Raw genomic sequence first — 16,315 nt, 5'->3', positions numbered from 1 at the left:
GGAAGCGGGGCCTTGTGCGCTAGGGGGCGGGGCCACCGTGATGGAAACCCTCACGTCTCTGCCTGGCGCGCGGCCGGGCTTAGCGGCTCGCGGAGCTTAGTGATATCGCGGGGTGGCCCGGCACTGGACTTCGACCCGTTAGAAGACAAGTCGAGGCCCCGTTCTTTGCATCAGAGGCAGGCGGCATGGACAGTCCCCTTCCGCCCCGGGAGTCTGCCAGGTTCGTGGCCGAGCGCAGCCGAGACGTGGCCGTGGACGGCGAGGGCGTGCGCAGGGTGGCAGAGCTGCTGCTGGCGGCGTCCACGGGGCCGGCTTTGCGCGTGGACGGCTGGCGAGCGCTGCACGAGCTGAACCCCCGCGCGGCCGACGAGGCGGCGCTCGGCTGGGTGTTCGTGGTGGACACACTCAACTTCTCCTTCTGGGCTGAGCAGGAGGAGCGCAAGTGCCTGGTGACCTACAAGGGCAAAGCCTACAGCGGGTACTGGTCCCTATGCGCCGCGGTGAACCGCGCCCTGGACGAAGGTAGGTGCCAGCCAAAACCCCTCGGGCGGGCTAGCAGGGCTGGACAGCCGCAGCAGTCGCGGTCAGGATCTGAAGGAGGCACCTTTATGGAGCAGCAGAGGGACGGACGGGCATGGTAGGAGTTAGAAAGGAGCCCGGCCAGGCGAGCGAGTAGGAAAAAACACCTTGCTTGTTCATCCACCTGGGTGCATTTCTGCAACTTTCATTTGGTTTCATAGGAATTGCACATGATAGATCTAGGGGTCTAATGAAATATAAAAGTATAACATTGTTTCCCGAATTTCCTTTTTCTTTCCAAGGGATACCGATAACCAGTGCCTCCTATTATGCTACCGTGACCCTGGACCAGGTTCGTCATATATTTCGTTCTGACACTGATGTCCCCATGCCTTTAATGGAAGATAGACATCGTGTTCTCAATGAGGCGGGAAGAATTCTGTTGGAGAAGTTTGGAGGCTCTTTCCTTACCTGCGTCCGAAAAAGTGAAAGAAGCGCGCAAAAGTTACTGCACCTGATTGTTGAAAATTTTCCTTCTTACAGAGATGTGACTCAGTTTGAGGTGAGTGGTTTCTGGTGGAGATTTTAGAGGTCTTTTATTTTTTATTTATTTATTTTTTGTCTTTTTCCTTTTTATTGGTACCAGGGATCGAACTCACGACTGCCTGCTTGCAAGGCAAGCGCTTATGCCACTGAGCTAAATCCCCAGCCCCTGATTTTAGAGGTCTTAATTCTTTCAGAATTAACTTACTTGCTTCCTATCTTAGTTGTATTCTCGTTGCTGGGACAAAATATGGGATACTCACAAATTAAAGGAGGAAAGATTTATTTCAGCTGACAGTTTGTAGAGATTAAAGTCCGTAGTCAGCAGGTAGGGCAGAGTGCATATAGAGGAAAAAAACGGTGCAGAGCAGGCCAAGCGGGAGAGTTGTTTTCCTAGCACACACCTACCAGAGCCATCTCCTCCCCCCAGCCTTTACCTCCCAGCTTGAACCTGTCAGTGGACTAATCACCTGAGATCCAGTGGCCTCCCGATGAACACCTTGAATATATACCATTAGACTTCCTGAATTCCATTTAAAAATAACAGTTTATATTTGAAATGTGTTCAGTATGGACAAGAAAAAGTAACCAAATTGAAGTATTTCAAAACTTCTTTTATGATTATTTCCTAGTCGGTATATTTCTTTTTTTTTTTTTCTTTTTTTTGTATCTTTTTCATTTTTATCGGTACCGGGGATCGAACTCGCTACCACCTGCTTGCAAGGCAGGTGCTTATGCCGCTGAGCTAAATCCCCAGCCCGGTATATTTCTTTTGCTCTGTCTTTTTTGTTTTTTGGGGGAGGGTGCTAGAGATTGAACTCGGGGCCTTTAGCACTGAACAGCACCTTTAGCCATCCCCCCTCCCCACTAGCCATTTTTATTTTTTTTATTTTTGAGACTGTGACTTACTAGGTCAGTAAATTGCCCGCACCAGGAATGAATTTGTTATTCTTCTGCCTCAGCCTCCCAGAGTGCTGAGATTATAGGTGTGTACCATGTTGTCAGGCTACTTTTGTATTTTTATTTTTTATTTTTTTTGAAGGCAAGGTCCCACTGTGTAGTTTAGGCTGGCCTTGAATTTACAGTGGTGCTGCAGCCTCAACTTCTTGGGTACTGGCATAACAGGCATGTTGGTCACCACACCTGGCTTCTTGTCCTTTTAAAATGTTTCATACCTGAAAAACATTGAACCTTCCATATAATGCTGTCCTTGAGGATAAGGTTCTTAAAAATTTGCATATTGGATGAAAATCAGAATGTATCTAAATTCTCTAATAAAAGGTGTTCATGGCAAAGTTCAGTGTATATATGTTGTTTTTTTCAAGCAGCATACTTTCACAGTATTATTTGTTTTATGGTACAAAAATTTAAATAATTAAGTTTAAATTAATTGAAATAAATTAAAAATTTAAAATGATTAACTGATGTACCCTCCCAGTGTGCATCTTGATTTTGTTTTTGTAAAATTCTTTTGGAATTCTGATTACTTTGACTGTGATTCAGAAGTATAAGCAACTTCAGAAAATCATAACATAAATTTATAAGTTAGTGAAGCCTTACATCAAATTAAAGTTTTAAAACTGTTTCTTTTGCAGTCACAATTCAGCAACTAAAATTACCAACATATTGTTTAAATTACACTTTGTGATTTGATGGTATTCATGCATATTTTTTTTTGGACTGATAATCAAACTCAGAACCTTTCGTTACCAGGCAGGCACTTGTGCTGCTGAGCTATATCCCCAGCCATGCCATCCACATTTGATTTTTAAATCAGCTTAAGGGACCTAAAGATGTTAGGAAGCATTATTATCCCTTGTTTGTGGGTTTTTTTGTTTTGTTTTGTTTTTGTTTTTTTGTACTGGGAATTGAACTCAGGACCTTGTGCTTGCCAGGAAGGCCCTGTGGTACTGAGCTATATCCCCAGCCCCTGTCCCTTGTTTGTAGACTAGAACTAATTTTGAAACATTAAATGGTCGGTCTTATGTTATTTAGTTAGGAAATAGCTAGCCTTTGATTACTATAAAATGAAAGATTCTTAATTATGTGTGTTAGTGTATATTTGTACACTACATTTGTACTCACATACAAGGCAGACATACTGCCACTGAGGAATATACCCATATGTTTAAAAACATACCTTTTTAAAAATTTTTAGATAGTCTCCCTGAGTTGCCCAGAGCAGCCTCAAACTTTTGATCTTTCTGCCTTAGCTTCCCCAGTGACTGGGAGTACAAGTGTGCACTACTGTGGCCTCCTAAGATTTTTTATTTTATAAATTGCAACTACACAGACACTTCTAGAAAAAGCTGAAGCAAAAAGTTGTATCGTTTTTATTTTATGAAAAAATTTCACAACAAAATACAGTAATAACAATAGTTACAACACTGTATTATTACCTTCAAAGTATCACTCAAAGTACAAGATGTAAACAAGAAAAGATTCTCTTTTACAAAGAAGGAACAAACAGTTAATAGCACAAAACTTTCTTTTTAATGAGGCAAAAAGGAGTTTTATTATTTTTGTTTATTTATTTTGGTATTTTTGAGACAGGGTCTTGCTATGCAGTTCTGGCTGGCCTTGAGCTCCATTTGTAACCTGATCTTGAACTTGCAATGATCCTCCTGCTTCAGAACTCCCAAGTGCTAGAATCACAGGCTTGTGCCACTATGCCCAATATAAAAAGGAATTTTAGATGAACCAGGGACAGCCTGGACAGGGGATTGTAGCTGACGAGTTCAGATTCTCGCCTGTAGCTGTTTTTCCCTCACTTTGGAAGTTTCTCCAGGAAGTATCAAAAGTTACTGATAGTGAATTTTGCATCTTGTTGCTTGAGCTACTGGAGAAAGAGAGAGGCAGGCTCAGTGCCAGTCACAGCCCTGAACCACATGTGTTATAGCAGGTAGGTGTGGCCTCAGCAGGAGCTGAGATGTAGTTTCCAGAAAAGTCTCCAGGGCTCACTGTTCATTTTTATTCTGCCCTATTAACTAATGCAAAGGTTACTCTGAGATTTATCTTTTTGTTTAAAGTATATCATTTCATAAATAAGACATGTAAACGTTGTCCCACTCGTGAGCAGCTGAAAGAAACAATATATATGTATATATCTATATATTAAAAACTAAGATAGTTTTAAAAAATAAATCTTAAAAAATAAATAAATAAATAATTCTTTGTTCTTTTAAAACTGCCTAACTCAGTTATTGCTTCATGGCTTTGTAATTACTTTCTTGATCCTTGTAACTATTAGAGTGTATCTAAACATAAAGAACAACAGCAAGCAACCGAACAAAAGAGCAGATCTCAGACCCAGTAAAACTTGAAGAAAAAAAATAAAGTATATCATATCAGCCTTGTTTTTCAGGAAATGCAGGATCAAATTCCGTGGTCTCTTATTAAGGCCATCTAACTATAATAAATAGTATATGAAATAAAGCAATCCACCAGTCACATGGTTCAGGATACATGATCTTTCATTTTGGTATTTGATAGTTTGTATGTGATTGTAGCACAGGAAAGGCAGAGATTACAGTTAATATGCTGAGGTGAGCACAGGGAGAAGAGAGGAAGAGGAGGAGCATCAGTGAACAGCAATAAATTAGTAAATACATCTGTCTCAATTTTTTTCTGTGCTTCAAGTTTATAAATCCTAAAATAAACAACTCAATTTAAAAAAATAAAAAAATTTAATGTAAATAATGTAGCCTCAGGGTGGAATGAATTCAGAATACCATGTACTGCAGTTCTTTTGCTTTTTTTGTAGTTTGTGTTTATCCATATAAAGAGTGAGTTTTTGAGTTTCTATTTAATTTACCAGGACTTAGATTAATTTTTAAGACTGATTCCCAATTGTGTTTATACAGTTTATTTTGTAAATTGAGTGTTTTGTGGGTTTTTTTTGGTACCAGGGATTGAACTCATGACCTTGCGCTTGCCAGGCAGGTGCTTAAGCTACTGAGCTAAATCCCCAGCCCTTGTAAATTGAGTTTTACGTCTTCCTGTTTTCAGTTTCACTGGGTTATAAACAGTATTGTGCAACATCTTAATCCTCAGACATGTCTGTTATTACGGATTCCTGTGGTTAAGTTACTGAGTCACAGCATGGTCAAGGTATTCAGGCTTCCAACACATAAAAAGCTTAACTATTCTCCAGAAAGATGACAAAAAGCTCAACCCTTCGTAACATTGATTACTTATTTTCTTTGCCCTGTCCTAAGAATTGAACCCAGGGCCTCACACATACTAGGCAAATGTTCTCTACCACCAAGCTGTATTCCCAGCCCCTTTCATTTATTTATTTTTTATTTTAAAGAGGATAAAACCAAGCAAAATAAAGCATAAAACCAGTCAAAACAAACTAGTGTAAGTGACACAGGACATCAAAACAGAAGGAAATCATCAATAACCACAATGCTTCTTATCTTCAGAATAACTGCAGATACCTTCCAACATTGTAAAAATCAAAAACCAGAACAGAATAGAGACAAGGAAAACAAAATAATGAAAGCAATAAAGGACTTCAAAACAAGAGAATAGTAAATCCAAAATGTTTACCGTAATATATCTTGATGTCTTTGAAATAGCTGCCCATGCATCAGATACAACAATATCAGAGAAAATACAATAAAACACAACCCAGCGAAACAATGAAAATGGTACAGGACTTCAAAACAAGATAATAGGGAATTAACAGTGGCCACCACCCTCAGAAGGACATCGCCCCTAAATGTCACACTGCGTACTGCTATCCTCTGAATAGATGATCATACCACTGGTCCTAGACCTGCAAGGTCAGTATAACACCAAACACCAGAGGCATCAGATTGCATTTCACCTCAGTAGCTATCACTGCAGCCTGTGTTTTCTCTGGATGCACTGGTTGCTTACAAGGTGGGGAGGGGGTTGGCTCTTCTTGCTTCCCAGCCCACGGGCTAGAAGAGGCTGGGGTCTGGCTGTCCCCTTGGTGGCAGTGGCCCATGCTTGTTGCTGATTTGCAAAGAAGGCTTGCTTCTTGTTGACTTCTCCCCTGCAGTCTGCAAATGGTGCTGATTCATGGGGAAAAGCATTCGTAATCTTTAACCTTAAATTTATTGACTTTTTTTCAAACAAATTAGTTCATGAAAAGAGATGGGGAAAGAAGCTACAAGAAAAGGTTTTGAAAGTTTTGTTTGTTTTTTTGTATCCTGTTTATTTCTTAGAGTCTCGCTATACAGTTCAGGCTGGCCTTGGGCTCGCTTTGTAGCCCATCCTGGTCTCAAATTTGCAGTGATCTGCCTGCCCTAACATGCCCAGCTTTTTTTTTTTTTTTTTTTTTTTTTTTTTTTTTTTGTATTTTAAAGAGAATCAGGCTAGGGATTTAGCTCATAGGCATAAGCATCTGCCTGGCAAGTGTGAGGTCCTGAGTTTGATCCCTGGTATCACAAAGAAAGAGAAACAGAAAAAAATCAGGAAGCATGGGGCTGGGGATTTAGCTCAGCGGCATAAGCGCCTGCCTTGCAAGCAGGCAGTTGTGAGTTCGATCCCTGGTACCGGTAAAAAAGGAAAAGGAAAAAGGAAAAAAAAAAAAAATCAGGAAGCGAACAAACCTAAAATACAACAAAAGCAAAATGACCACAACAAAAGAAAACACCAGTAGCTATATAGGTTTTCAAAACAAGATGATAGAATTTTTTTTCTTTTTTTTGTCTTTTTCCTTCTTATCGGTACCAGGGATTGAACTCACAACTGCCTGCTGGCAAGGGCCGCTGAGCTAAATCCCCAGCCCCAATGATAGAAATTTAACAATGGTTGTTATACTGGATATTGTTATCTTCAAAATCCTGCTCAGGTAACCAGATATAAGAATAAAACAAAACAGTAAAATGGAATAAAACATTAGATTTCAAAATCAAGACAGAAGTCCCCCCACAGTTGCCACAGTGCACACTGCTGTCCTCCAAATAGATGTCCAGACCCCCAGCCTCAGGCCTACACAATCTATCCAATGATACAAGCCTCAAGCTACTCCTTTCACCTCAGGTGCTATCATCTCACCATGAATTCCACTCAGTCAGCTAGTTGCTTGTGGGGTAGAGGGATATGCTCTGGTTTCCAAGCCCGCGTACCAGCTGGCTCACGGGAAAGCATAGTTCTTCGATCCCCATGGTGGACCCTAGCTCATGGGAAGGCATGGTTTGGCTTCCTGCATTTGAAGTTTTTATTGCCAAGAAAGTAAATGTTTGGGAAGGTAAAACTTTAGATATTAGGCAGTCTGTACATGTGTCAGCCCATCAATTTGTCCAATTTTTTATGTTTTTGGTGTATTACTTATTTTAAAGAATAGAGGTGGCTGTGGTAGCCCAGGAGTCTGAGGCAGGAGCATCATTATGAATTCAAGGCCATTGTATAGCATGGGCCACACAATGAACTTAAGGCCAGCCTGAACTACATACTGAGATCCTGTCTCAAAAAACCAGTAAAGAAGAATAAAAGAGATTTTTTACAAAAAGCAAATTAGCTGGGCATGGTAGTGCATGCTTGAAATCCTACTACTCTGGGAGGCTGAGGCAGGAGGATTGCAAGTTTAAGATTAGCTTGGAGAATTTAGAGACTTAGTGAAACTTTGTCTTGAAATAATAAAAAGGTCAAGGGCTGGGGATTTAGCTCAGCAGCATAAGCGCCTGCCTTGCAAGCAGGCAGTCATGAGTTTGATCCCCAGTACCGATAAAAAAATAATAATAAAAAGGTCTAGGCATGTAGCTTATGGTGATGCCCTGGTTCAGTCCCCAGTACCAGGGGGAAAGTAAGTTAATTCATAGTCATAGAATTTTCCAGTGACAATTACTTTATGAAAGTATTACTTTGAAAATATTAGCTGAGTGTGGTGGCACACACTTGTAATCCCAGCACTTGAAAGGATGAGGCAGGAGGGTCAAGTGCAAAACCAGCCTGGGCTACAAAGTGAGCTCAAGGACAGCCTAAACTGCATAGAGAGACCCGCCTCAAAAAAAAAGGACAAATAAATACATTTATTTTGAAAATACTTTCTTCACAAAGCAATATTAGCAAATATATAGGGAATTATTGGGGAACTTACCGGTATTTTCAGTGATACTGGTTAATATTTTAGGGACCCAGAATTTTTTCTCATTTATTTTTGTTGTTTGAGGTGCTGGGAATGGAACCCAGGGTGTACTCCTGAGTCTCAGGATTTGATGAACTCAAATAATTTGATTACAGAACCACAGTTAACTTAGCAAAAAAAATTATGAATTGTTTTTAAATTTGTCCCTTGAATCTCAACTTTTTATCCTTTTTTCTATTTTAAGTGAATTATAGTCTCTTCTGCTACCATGGCAACAATGATTGTGCTACAATAATTTGTTTTTATAGGTGTTAGCATTCATTTTGTTAATAAATTTGATTCCTAGTCTATTTTGTTTTGAATCTTGTTAAAAATAGATCATAGCCTTTGTCTAGTATAGTAAGCTTTCCTTTTCTTTGCTGCTTTTTCTTTTTTTATTTTGAGACATGATCATGCTCTGTAATTCAGGCTGGCCTTGAGCTCACTTTGTAGCTCAGGCTTGCCTCAAAACTCACGTTGATTCTCCTCCAAAGTGCTGGGATTACAGGGTGCATCACATGTCCAGTGTAAACTTTCTGGTAAAATTGTAACATACAGTTGTATTTTGCAAATTCGGTTTTGTATCTTGCTAGAAACCTAGTTAACAAATACTGTATAAATCTAGTGCTAGAGGAATAAATTACTGGGTAGGTTTAGGAATTTAGTGTCATAGCATAATGTAGGAATCTTTCTGTCTTTTTTTTTTTTCTTGACACAGGATGTCACTACACAGTCCAGGCTGACCTTGAACTTACTTTGTAGCCCAGGCTGGTTTTGAATTTGCAGTAATCCTCCTGCTTCAGCCTCCTAAGTGCTAGGATTACAAATGTGAGCTACCACGCCCAGCTTTGTAGGAATGTTTCTTAATGGTGATTTATTTTCTCTCTAACCCATCAATATAATTTAGAAACTTTACAGTATGTCACAAAGTTGAGCATATGTGTTTACGTTGAAAAGCAATATTCTGGATTATTTTTATTATTATTATTTTGAGACAGGGTCTTGCTGTGTAGTTCAGACTGGCCTCAAGCTTATTATGCAGCCCAAGCTGGCCTCAGACTCACTGCTACGCTCCTGCCTCAGCTTCCTGAGTGCTGGGATTACAGGTGTGTGGCACCACAACCAACTAAAATTCTGAATTTTGGTGGTTTGGAAAAATTATTTAGTAAGTATAGGTTTGGATCAATTGCACTGGCTCTACTTTTTTTTTTTTTTCTTTTTTTTTTATGTCCTGGGATTGCACCTAGCAATGCTGTGGTGCTGAGCTGCATCCTCAGCCTTTTTAATTTTTATTTTAGACGGGGGTCTTACTGAGTGGCTCAGGTTGGCCTTGAATTCATGTGAAGTAACGCCATTAAAAAAGGTAACAGAGTCATGTAACTTATGTTTTATGTTTTACATGATTGAGGAAAACAGGAAGTAAAATGGGAATGGTAGAGATGACTGCATGTTAACTAGATCCTCTGGTTCACTGTGAAAGGTCTGCACTTCCCAAAGAGCAACATTATTCTGCTCTAGAAAAGCTGTCTTCAGTTTGTGCTTTTGAGAGGAATATAGCCAACTCTCAGACACGCAGGGAACATTTATGTTTTTTCCATTCCTCAGGGGAAAAGAGTTGCTTTTTACAAACGAGCCCAGATCCTTGTAGCAGATACCTGGAGTGTGCTAGGGGGCAGAGGAGACGGCTGCTTTCCAGACATCGCCAGCATCACGATGTTCGCCGACTATCGACTGCCACAGGTCCTCGCCCACCTCGGAGCCCTCAAGTACTCTGAGGAGCTGCTGGAGAAGCTTCACAAAGGTCTGCAGCCTTGACAGGGCTGTTCTCTGTTATTCTGAATTATTGTGACTCCACATTTAGTTTCTTTCACAAAAACTCTTTGCCTAAAAAAGGGGCACTTTTTACTGATAAAAGTAATCAAGCTAGCGTGGTGGCATTCCCAGCACACAGAATGCTGAGGCAGGAGGTCTCCAGCTTGAGGCCAGCAGTCCCTGTCTCATGCAGAGGCAAGTAAAATATGGAGCAAGTGATCGTTTTCATTTTTTTTTTTTTCTAGTACTGGGAATTGAACCCAAGGCTGCATGCATACTAGGCAAGAGCTCTACCGTTGCACTACACCCCAACCCTGTTTTATTTTTTTATCTTTTATTTTAAGACAGGATCTTGCTATCTAGCTCAAGCTATCCTTGAACTTACTATGTTCAAGGCTGGCCTGGACTTCTAAACTGCCTGCCTCAGCCTCCAGAGGAGCTGGGGTTACAGGTGTGCACCACTGTGCCCAGTGGGCTGTGTACTTTTCTTACTGCGGTGTGGGATATGGACATTGCTAATTGAACATCATAGTTTCAGCCTAATACAATGAATCCTAAACTCCTGCTGTGTGAAGGTTTGTGACCCAGGTGTAACATGTAACAGGTGTTCGCGTAGCTAGAGAGAGCACTGCATTGTGGAGGAAAGGGTGGGCCGTGGGCTAAGAGATGGCGCATTATAGACAGGATTGTGATCAGAGGCTCCTGGGGCCACTGGGTGTCTCCCACAAGTCATTCCCTTCCTCATGTTTAGTCACCAGTAATGGAAGAAGTGATAATTGATTCAGAACCGGGAGCCTCATTTTATGTAAGACTAGAAAAATTAGATTGAGAAGTTTGTGTGAAAATTACTCTTTTTTAAAAAAAAAACTAAAAACTTCTTTTTTAAGATAGGGTCTCACTGTGGAGTTCAGGCTGACCTTGAACTTCTTTGTAGTCCAGGCTAGCCTCAAACTCTTGGAGATCCACTTGGCTCAGCCTCCATCCTGAGTGCTGGAATTTCAAGAATGCACCACCATGCCTGGACAAAAGAACAACTGGGCCAGGGATACAGCTCAGCGACACAAGCACCTATCTGGCAAGCACAAGGTCCTGAGTTCAATTCCTAGTACTCCTCTCCCCTCCCCAAAAAACACAGTCACTTCTTTGTGTGAAAAAAAATACTACTATTTTCATGTTAATTTCTCTTTTATACCTAGGATTTTATGTGACATTTATAATATATTTTTATGAGAAAGTAGTTTTGCTATTGAATAATTTTCTCTTGTGAAATGGGTTTTTTTCTTGTAGTGTTGGCTGGCCTTGAACTTAATATGTAGCCCACACTGGCCTTGGACTCAAAGTGATCCTCCTGCCCCAGCCTCCCAAGTGCTTACATTACAGGTGTGTGTCACCATACCTGGCTAGCGAAATGGATTTATATTTTCCCAAGTAATAATACAGAATATAAAGGTATCATTACTCCTATGGTTGATTTTACCAGCTTTTAAGTTTCCTCAGACAATCCATCATATCCTGTTTCCTTGTTTGAAAAATAATACACTGTGTTATGTCATAATGCTCATGAGTTAGATGACTAATTCTTATATGCCTTTAAAAGGTACAACATTTATCAGTCACAAGATTTTCCATGTACCCAGATGCCGTTCATTCCTGTCTTGAAGCATTCTTGTTTTTTTCTTGTTGTTTTGTTTTTTTTTAACATTAGTCTCACGGTATAGCTTTAAGGTAGATTTCACTATATACTAAGTAGCCCAGGCTGGCCTCCAATGTGAGATCTTCCTGCCTCAGGCTCCTGAGTGCAGAGATTATGGGCATGTACTACCACACCTGGTTTAAATTGATGCTTGATTAGTTTCCCTTTTTTTTTTTATGTCTTTTCAAGACACATCTTGTTATGCTGGCCTCGGGCTCACTTTGTAGCCCAGACTGATCTTGAATTTGCAGCAATCCTTCTGCCTCAGCCTCCTGAGTGCTGAAATTATTTGTGTGTGCCTCCACACCCATCTTGATTAGTTCCTAATACTTGAAAATTAGGAGATTTCACATAAAAAATCAGACTGGCTACTCATATAAAAGTAGAGAAACATGGAAACATGCTATTCTTATTTTGTTTCTTTGAGACAGGGCCTGGCAGTGTAGCTCAGGCTGACCTGGCATTGTCTGGTAATGTAGGGTGGTCCCAAACTCAGGATCCTTCTGCCTCAGCCTCCTTAGTGCCATACCACCTAGAAAAAGCCACATCTCTGTTTACCAGGTGCTTATTTGGGGAATTAGTCTGTGCAGGGTGCTAGGCTAGGTCCTGAGAAGACTGAGACCGATTGGCCCAATTCTCATGAAATGTAATAGGTAACTTCACATTCACACTTAAGTCAAGGAATGATTTTTTTTTCTTTCTTTTTTTTTTTTTTTGTTTTGGTACTGAGGATTAAATTCATGATCTTGTGCTTGCCAGGCAGGTGCTTATGCCACTGAGGTAAATCCTCAGCCCAGAATTCTTTTCTGTTTTAACCCTTGCAGGAGAAATGCTCTTGTATGGGGATAAGCAAGAGGTTGAAATCAGAGGGTGCTCACTTTGGTGTGTCGAGCTGATCCGGGATTGTCTTCTGGAGCTTATTGAAAAAAAGAGTGAAAAGCCTACTGCTGAGATCAACTCCATCCTCCTGGATTACTACCTATGGGACTATGCCAGGGACCACAGGGAAGACATGAAAGGGATTCCGTTTCATCGCACACGCTGCATATACTACTGACCCAGCCATGACGCAACCCAGACTGCTGCTTTGGGAGCAAACTGATGAGATCACAGAACCACGTGTCCACTTGGCTTTGGTGTTAAGAGGGTAGAAATTATAAATTGATTACACAGTTCACTTTAAAATTGTTTTCCTGAGCCATGCGCAGTGGTGTACCCAGCTACTTGAGAGATTGAGGCAGAAGGATGACTGGTCTTGAAACAATATTTTTTGACATAGTAACTTCTTTTTTTAAATCTGATCTTATTGGAACTTTTCAAATGTACATAGTGATTACATTCAGTGTGGAGAATTTGTACCTGTATATGATGCAACTTTTCTCATTGCCTTCTCCCTTCAACCCTTCCCACTTACAAAAGCTTTGTTTCCATATTCTCCTTTTTTAATGAGCGTGGTTGGTACAAGGGATTGATCGAATTCACAGACCTTGCACTTAGGCCACTGAGCTAAATCTGGAGCCCTTTTCTTTTTGGCCTTTTTAAGGGAGGGTCTCACTATGTAGTTTAGGTTGGCCTGGGGCTCACTTTGTAGCCCAGGCTAGTCTTAAACTTGCAAACAATTCTGCTGCCTCAGACTCTCAAATGCTGGAATTACAGGAATGCACCACCACACCTGGCTCTTTCCTTATTTTTTACTTTTTATTCCTTTCCCCCTCACTCCCTCCCTGTTCCCCTTCCCATTTTCCTCCTATTTCACAATATCTGTTAAACACTTTGCCCCTTATTTACACTTTCGGTTTCTCACACCAGAAAGACAATGTGTTATTTACACATGTGTGTCTAATTTATTTCATGTAAGTGTAGTCTCAAGAGGCATTCATTTACCCAGAAATGTCTCAGGCGTGTCCTTCTTTATGGCAGAGTAGTATTTCTTTCTTTCTTTTTTTTTTTTTTTTTTTTTTTTTTGTCTTTTTCCTTTTTATTGGTACCAGGGATCGAACAGAGTAGTATTTCACTGTGTAAAAAAACTCATATCTTCTTTATCCATTTATTACTTGATGGGTTTTTGGGTTATTTCCAAGATTCAGCTATTACAAACTATGGTGCTATAAGCATGGGTGAGGTTATTATTGCTGTAATGTGATACTTTTAATTCTTTTGAGAAGAAACCCAGAAGGGGAATAGCTTGGTCAAATGGGACCTCTAACCCTCATTTTTTGAGAAATCTCCATGCTGATTTTCACAGTGGTTGCTTCAGTCTACAACAGTGGAGAAGGGTTCCTTTTTCCCTATAGCCCCACCAGCATGTTATTGGTTGATTTTTTGATCTCACTCTTGAGTGAGATGAAATTTCAATATTTTTAAAGTTTGCATCTCTCAAAGGGCCATAAATATTGAACACTTTTTCATGTATTTATTTGCTGTTTGTATTTCTTAATCTGAGAAATATGTATTCATCTCATGTCCATTTTTGGATTGGGTATTTAAATTTGGGAGGTCTGATTTTGTTTTTGTTTTGTCTTTTTGAGACAGTGTGCTATGCAGTTCAGGCTGGCCTTGAGCTCATCTTGTAGCCCATGTTGGTCTTGAATTTGTAATAATCCTCCTGCCTCAAACTCCTAAGTGCTGGGATTATAGGAATGTGCCTGGTTAGCACAGTAATTTTCTTTTTTGGAGTACCAGGGATCGAACTCACAACCTTGAGCCTGCCAGGCAGGCACTTGTAGCACAGTAATTTTCTATAAACCCTAATCATTTAATATATAGGGGCTGGAGAGGAACTAAAATCAATGTATAAACTATTGCTTTTGTAAAAACTTTTTTTAAAAGACAGTCTCACTATGCAATTCAGGCTAGTCTTGAATTCACTATGTAGCCCAGGCTGACCTTGAACTTGAGGTGATCCTCCTGTCTCAGCCTTCTGAGTGTTAGGATTACAGGTGCGCACCATCATACCTGCCTGTAAAAATAAATCTTGACACTTTTTTAAAAACTACTTATAGATAATGATAGTAGATTTTGTACATAATGATTTTCAGTTAAAGATAATCCACCTAGTGTTTACATTGAAAGTGAATAAAGATCTTCAAATTTTTTCTTAAGCTGAGAGATTGGTCTCACACTCACTGAGATTTTCCTGCCTTGGCCTCCTGAGTGCTCAGATTATAGGCCTGTGCCATCACCTTCCTATACACTTTACATTGTTTCTAGACGGCTTATACCTAATATAGTGCAATCTGTGTAAATAGTTGTAATATTCCATTATTGAGGGAATGATGGTGTTCAAAAGGTTTGGATCAGGATATTTTTGATCTGTGGATGGCTGAATCTATGGCTGTAGAGCCCAAAGATAAGGCATCCTTGACTATCTGTGTCTGAAAGGCGCCATTCTCCAAGCACTTTGTTGCCATCTGCTGGAGATTTGTCACACTGTCCTCACAGCTGAGCACAGTTTTGTGAAAGGGGCCTCCTGGCCCTTTTACAGTCACCTTGTCTATCTCAGATGCGACTTAAGGGAGCATGGTCCCTGCTCAGTTCTGAGGTTCGAGGTATGGGTGACACACTCTGATAATCCTGTCTCCATCCTTCCCATGATGGCTTTGGTAATGGCTAAGTAGTCTACTCCCTGCTCTTGAGATGGGAGAGAAGCCCACTGGGAGGATTCTGGAGAGGGATTCTGTTTCTCTGATGATATTCAATCTTGAGTGTTATGTGAGTGGCCCCATCCTGCATGTAGAAGGTGTTAGGAGTAAAGAAAGAAGCAGTTGCTTCAAGTACCTGCCAAGTTCTCTCCCTCTGGCCTGCTCTGCTGCCAATCCCACCCCACCCTGTACATTCTCAGTCCAGATGCTTATATAGAATGGCACCGCATTTGCGTATAGTCTACCAGCATCTTCTGATATACTTTAATTTTTTTTTTTTAAATCGGTACTGAGGGTCGAACTCATGACCAGGCGCTTGCAAGGCAGGTGCTTACAAGGCAGGCCTTATGCCCATGAGCTAAATCCCCAGCCCCCTAGTATACTTTAAATTAGCTCTGGATTACTTGTACCTTAGCAGTACAAATGCTATTAATTGTTACATCTATACTGTACTACTTAGGGAATAATGACAAGGACAGAAGTCTGTATATCGTCAGTACAAATGCAGTTATTTATGTATATATTTATATATTTTGCAGATTTTTATGGAAAAATTTCATAACAATAGGGGAATAACAATAGTTAATACATATTTTTATCTTTGAAGTAATTACTCAAAGTACAAAATGGAATAAATTCTCCAAATGATATTTTGTTGTCTATGTATTATTGACACTGCATCAATCATCCAAGTTTCTCTTTTTTCCATATATTACATTTTCTTTAGGATTTTGTCTCTTTTGGGTTAAGGATATTTTTAATTTTTTTGTTTTCTTTTTTGATTCAGGATCTCACCTTAAAGCCCAGGCTGGCCTCCAACTTGTGGTGATCCTGCCTGAGCCCTTTTGAGTGCTGGATTTTTTTTTTTTTTTTTTTTTTTTTTGTGCTGGGAATCAAACTCAGGACCTCATGTTTACCAGGCAGATGCTGTGCTGCTGAACTAAATCCCCAGCCCCGAGTTCTAGGATTATAGACATATACCACCATGCATGGCTCAAAGATGTT

The 16,315-nt window shown here is 40.3% G+C and overlaps 2 protein-coding genes across 2 annotated transcripts in view; both read left to right on the top strand.

Moving 5' to 3' along the window:
- The first annotated feature begins 28 nt into the window (after nucleotides 1-28).
- Qng1 (Q-nucleotide N-glycosylase 1) lies at nucleotides 29-15,960 on the top strand. The gene is made up of 4 exons (XM_003475073.4): nucleotides 29-522; nucleotides 822-1,081; nucleotides 9,770-9,965; nucleotides 12,494-15,960. The coding sequence occupies exons 1-4, from the start codon at nucleotides 186-188 to the stop codon at nucleotides 12,724-12,726; spliced, it is 1,026 nt and encodes a 341-aa protein (XP_003475121.1). The 5' UTR covers nucleotides 29-185; the 3' UTR covers nucleotides 12,727-15,960.
- Kif27 (kinesin family member 27) overlaps nucleotides 9,831-16,315 on the top strand; it is a 206,118-nt gene continuing 199,633 nt past the window's right edge. The window contains exon 1 of the mRNA XM_063243572.1: nucleotides 9,831-9,965. The gene's annotated coding sequence lies outside the window, so the exon portion shown is untranslated. The remainder of the gene's footprint in view (nucleotides 9,966-16,315) is intronic.

The sequence above is a fragment of the Cavia porcellus genome, unplaced genomic scaffold (genome assembly GCF_034190915.1).
Source record: "Cavia porcellus strain 051 isolate PalLab524CR breed Dunkin Hartley unplaced genomic scaffold, mCavPor4.1 scaffold_2, whole genome shotgun sequence".
Lineage (NCBI taxonomy): Eukaryota > Metazoa > Chordata > Mammalia > Rodentia > Caviidae > Cavia > Cavia porcellus.
The sequence above is the reverse complement of the archived record's forward strand: the minus strand, read 5'-3'. Positions and strand labels throughout refer to the sequence as shown.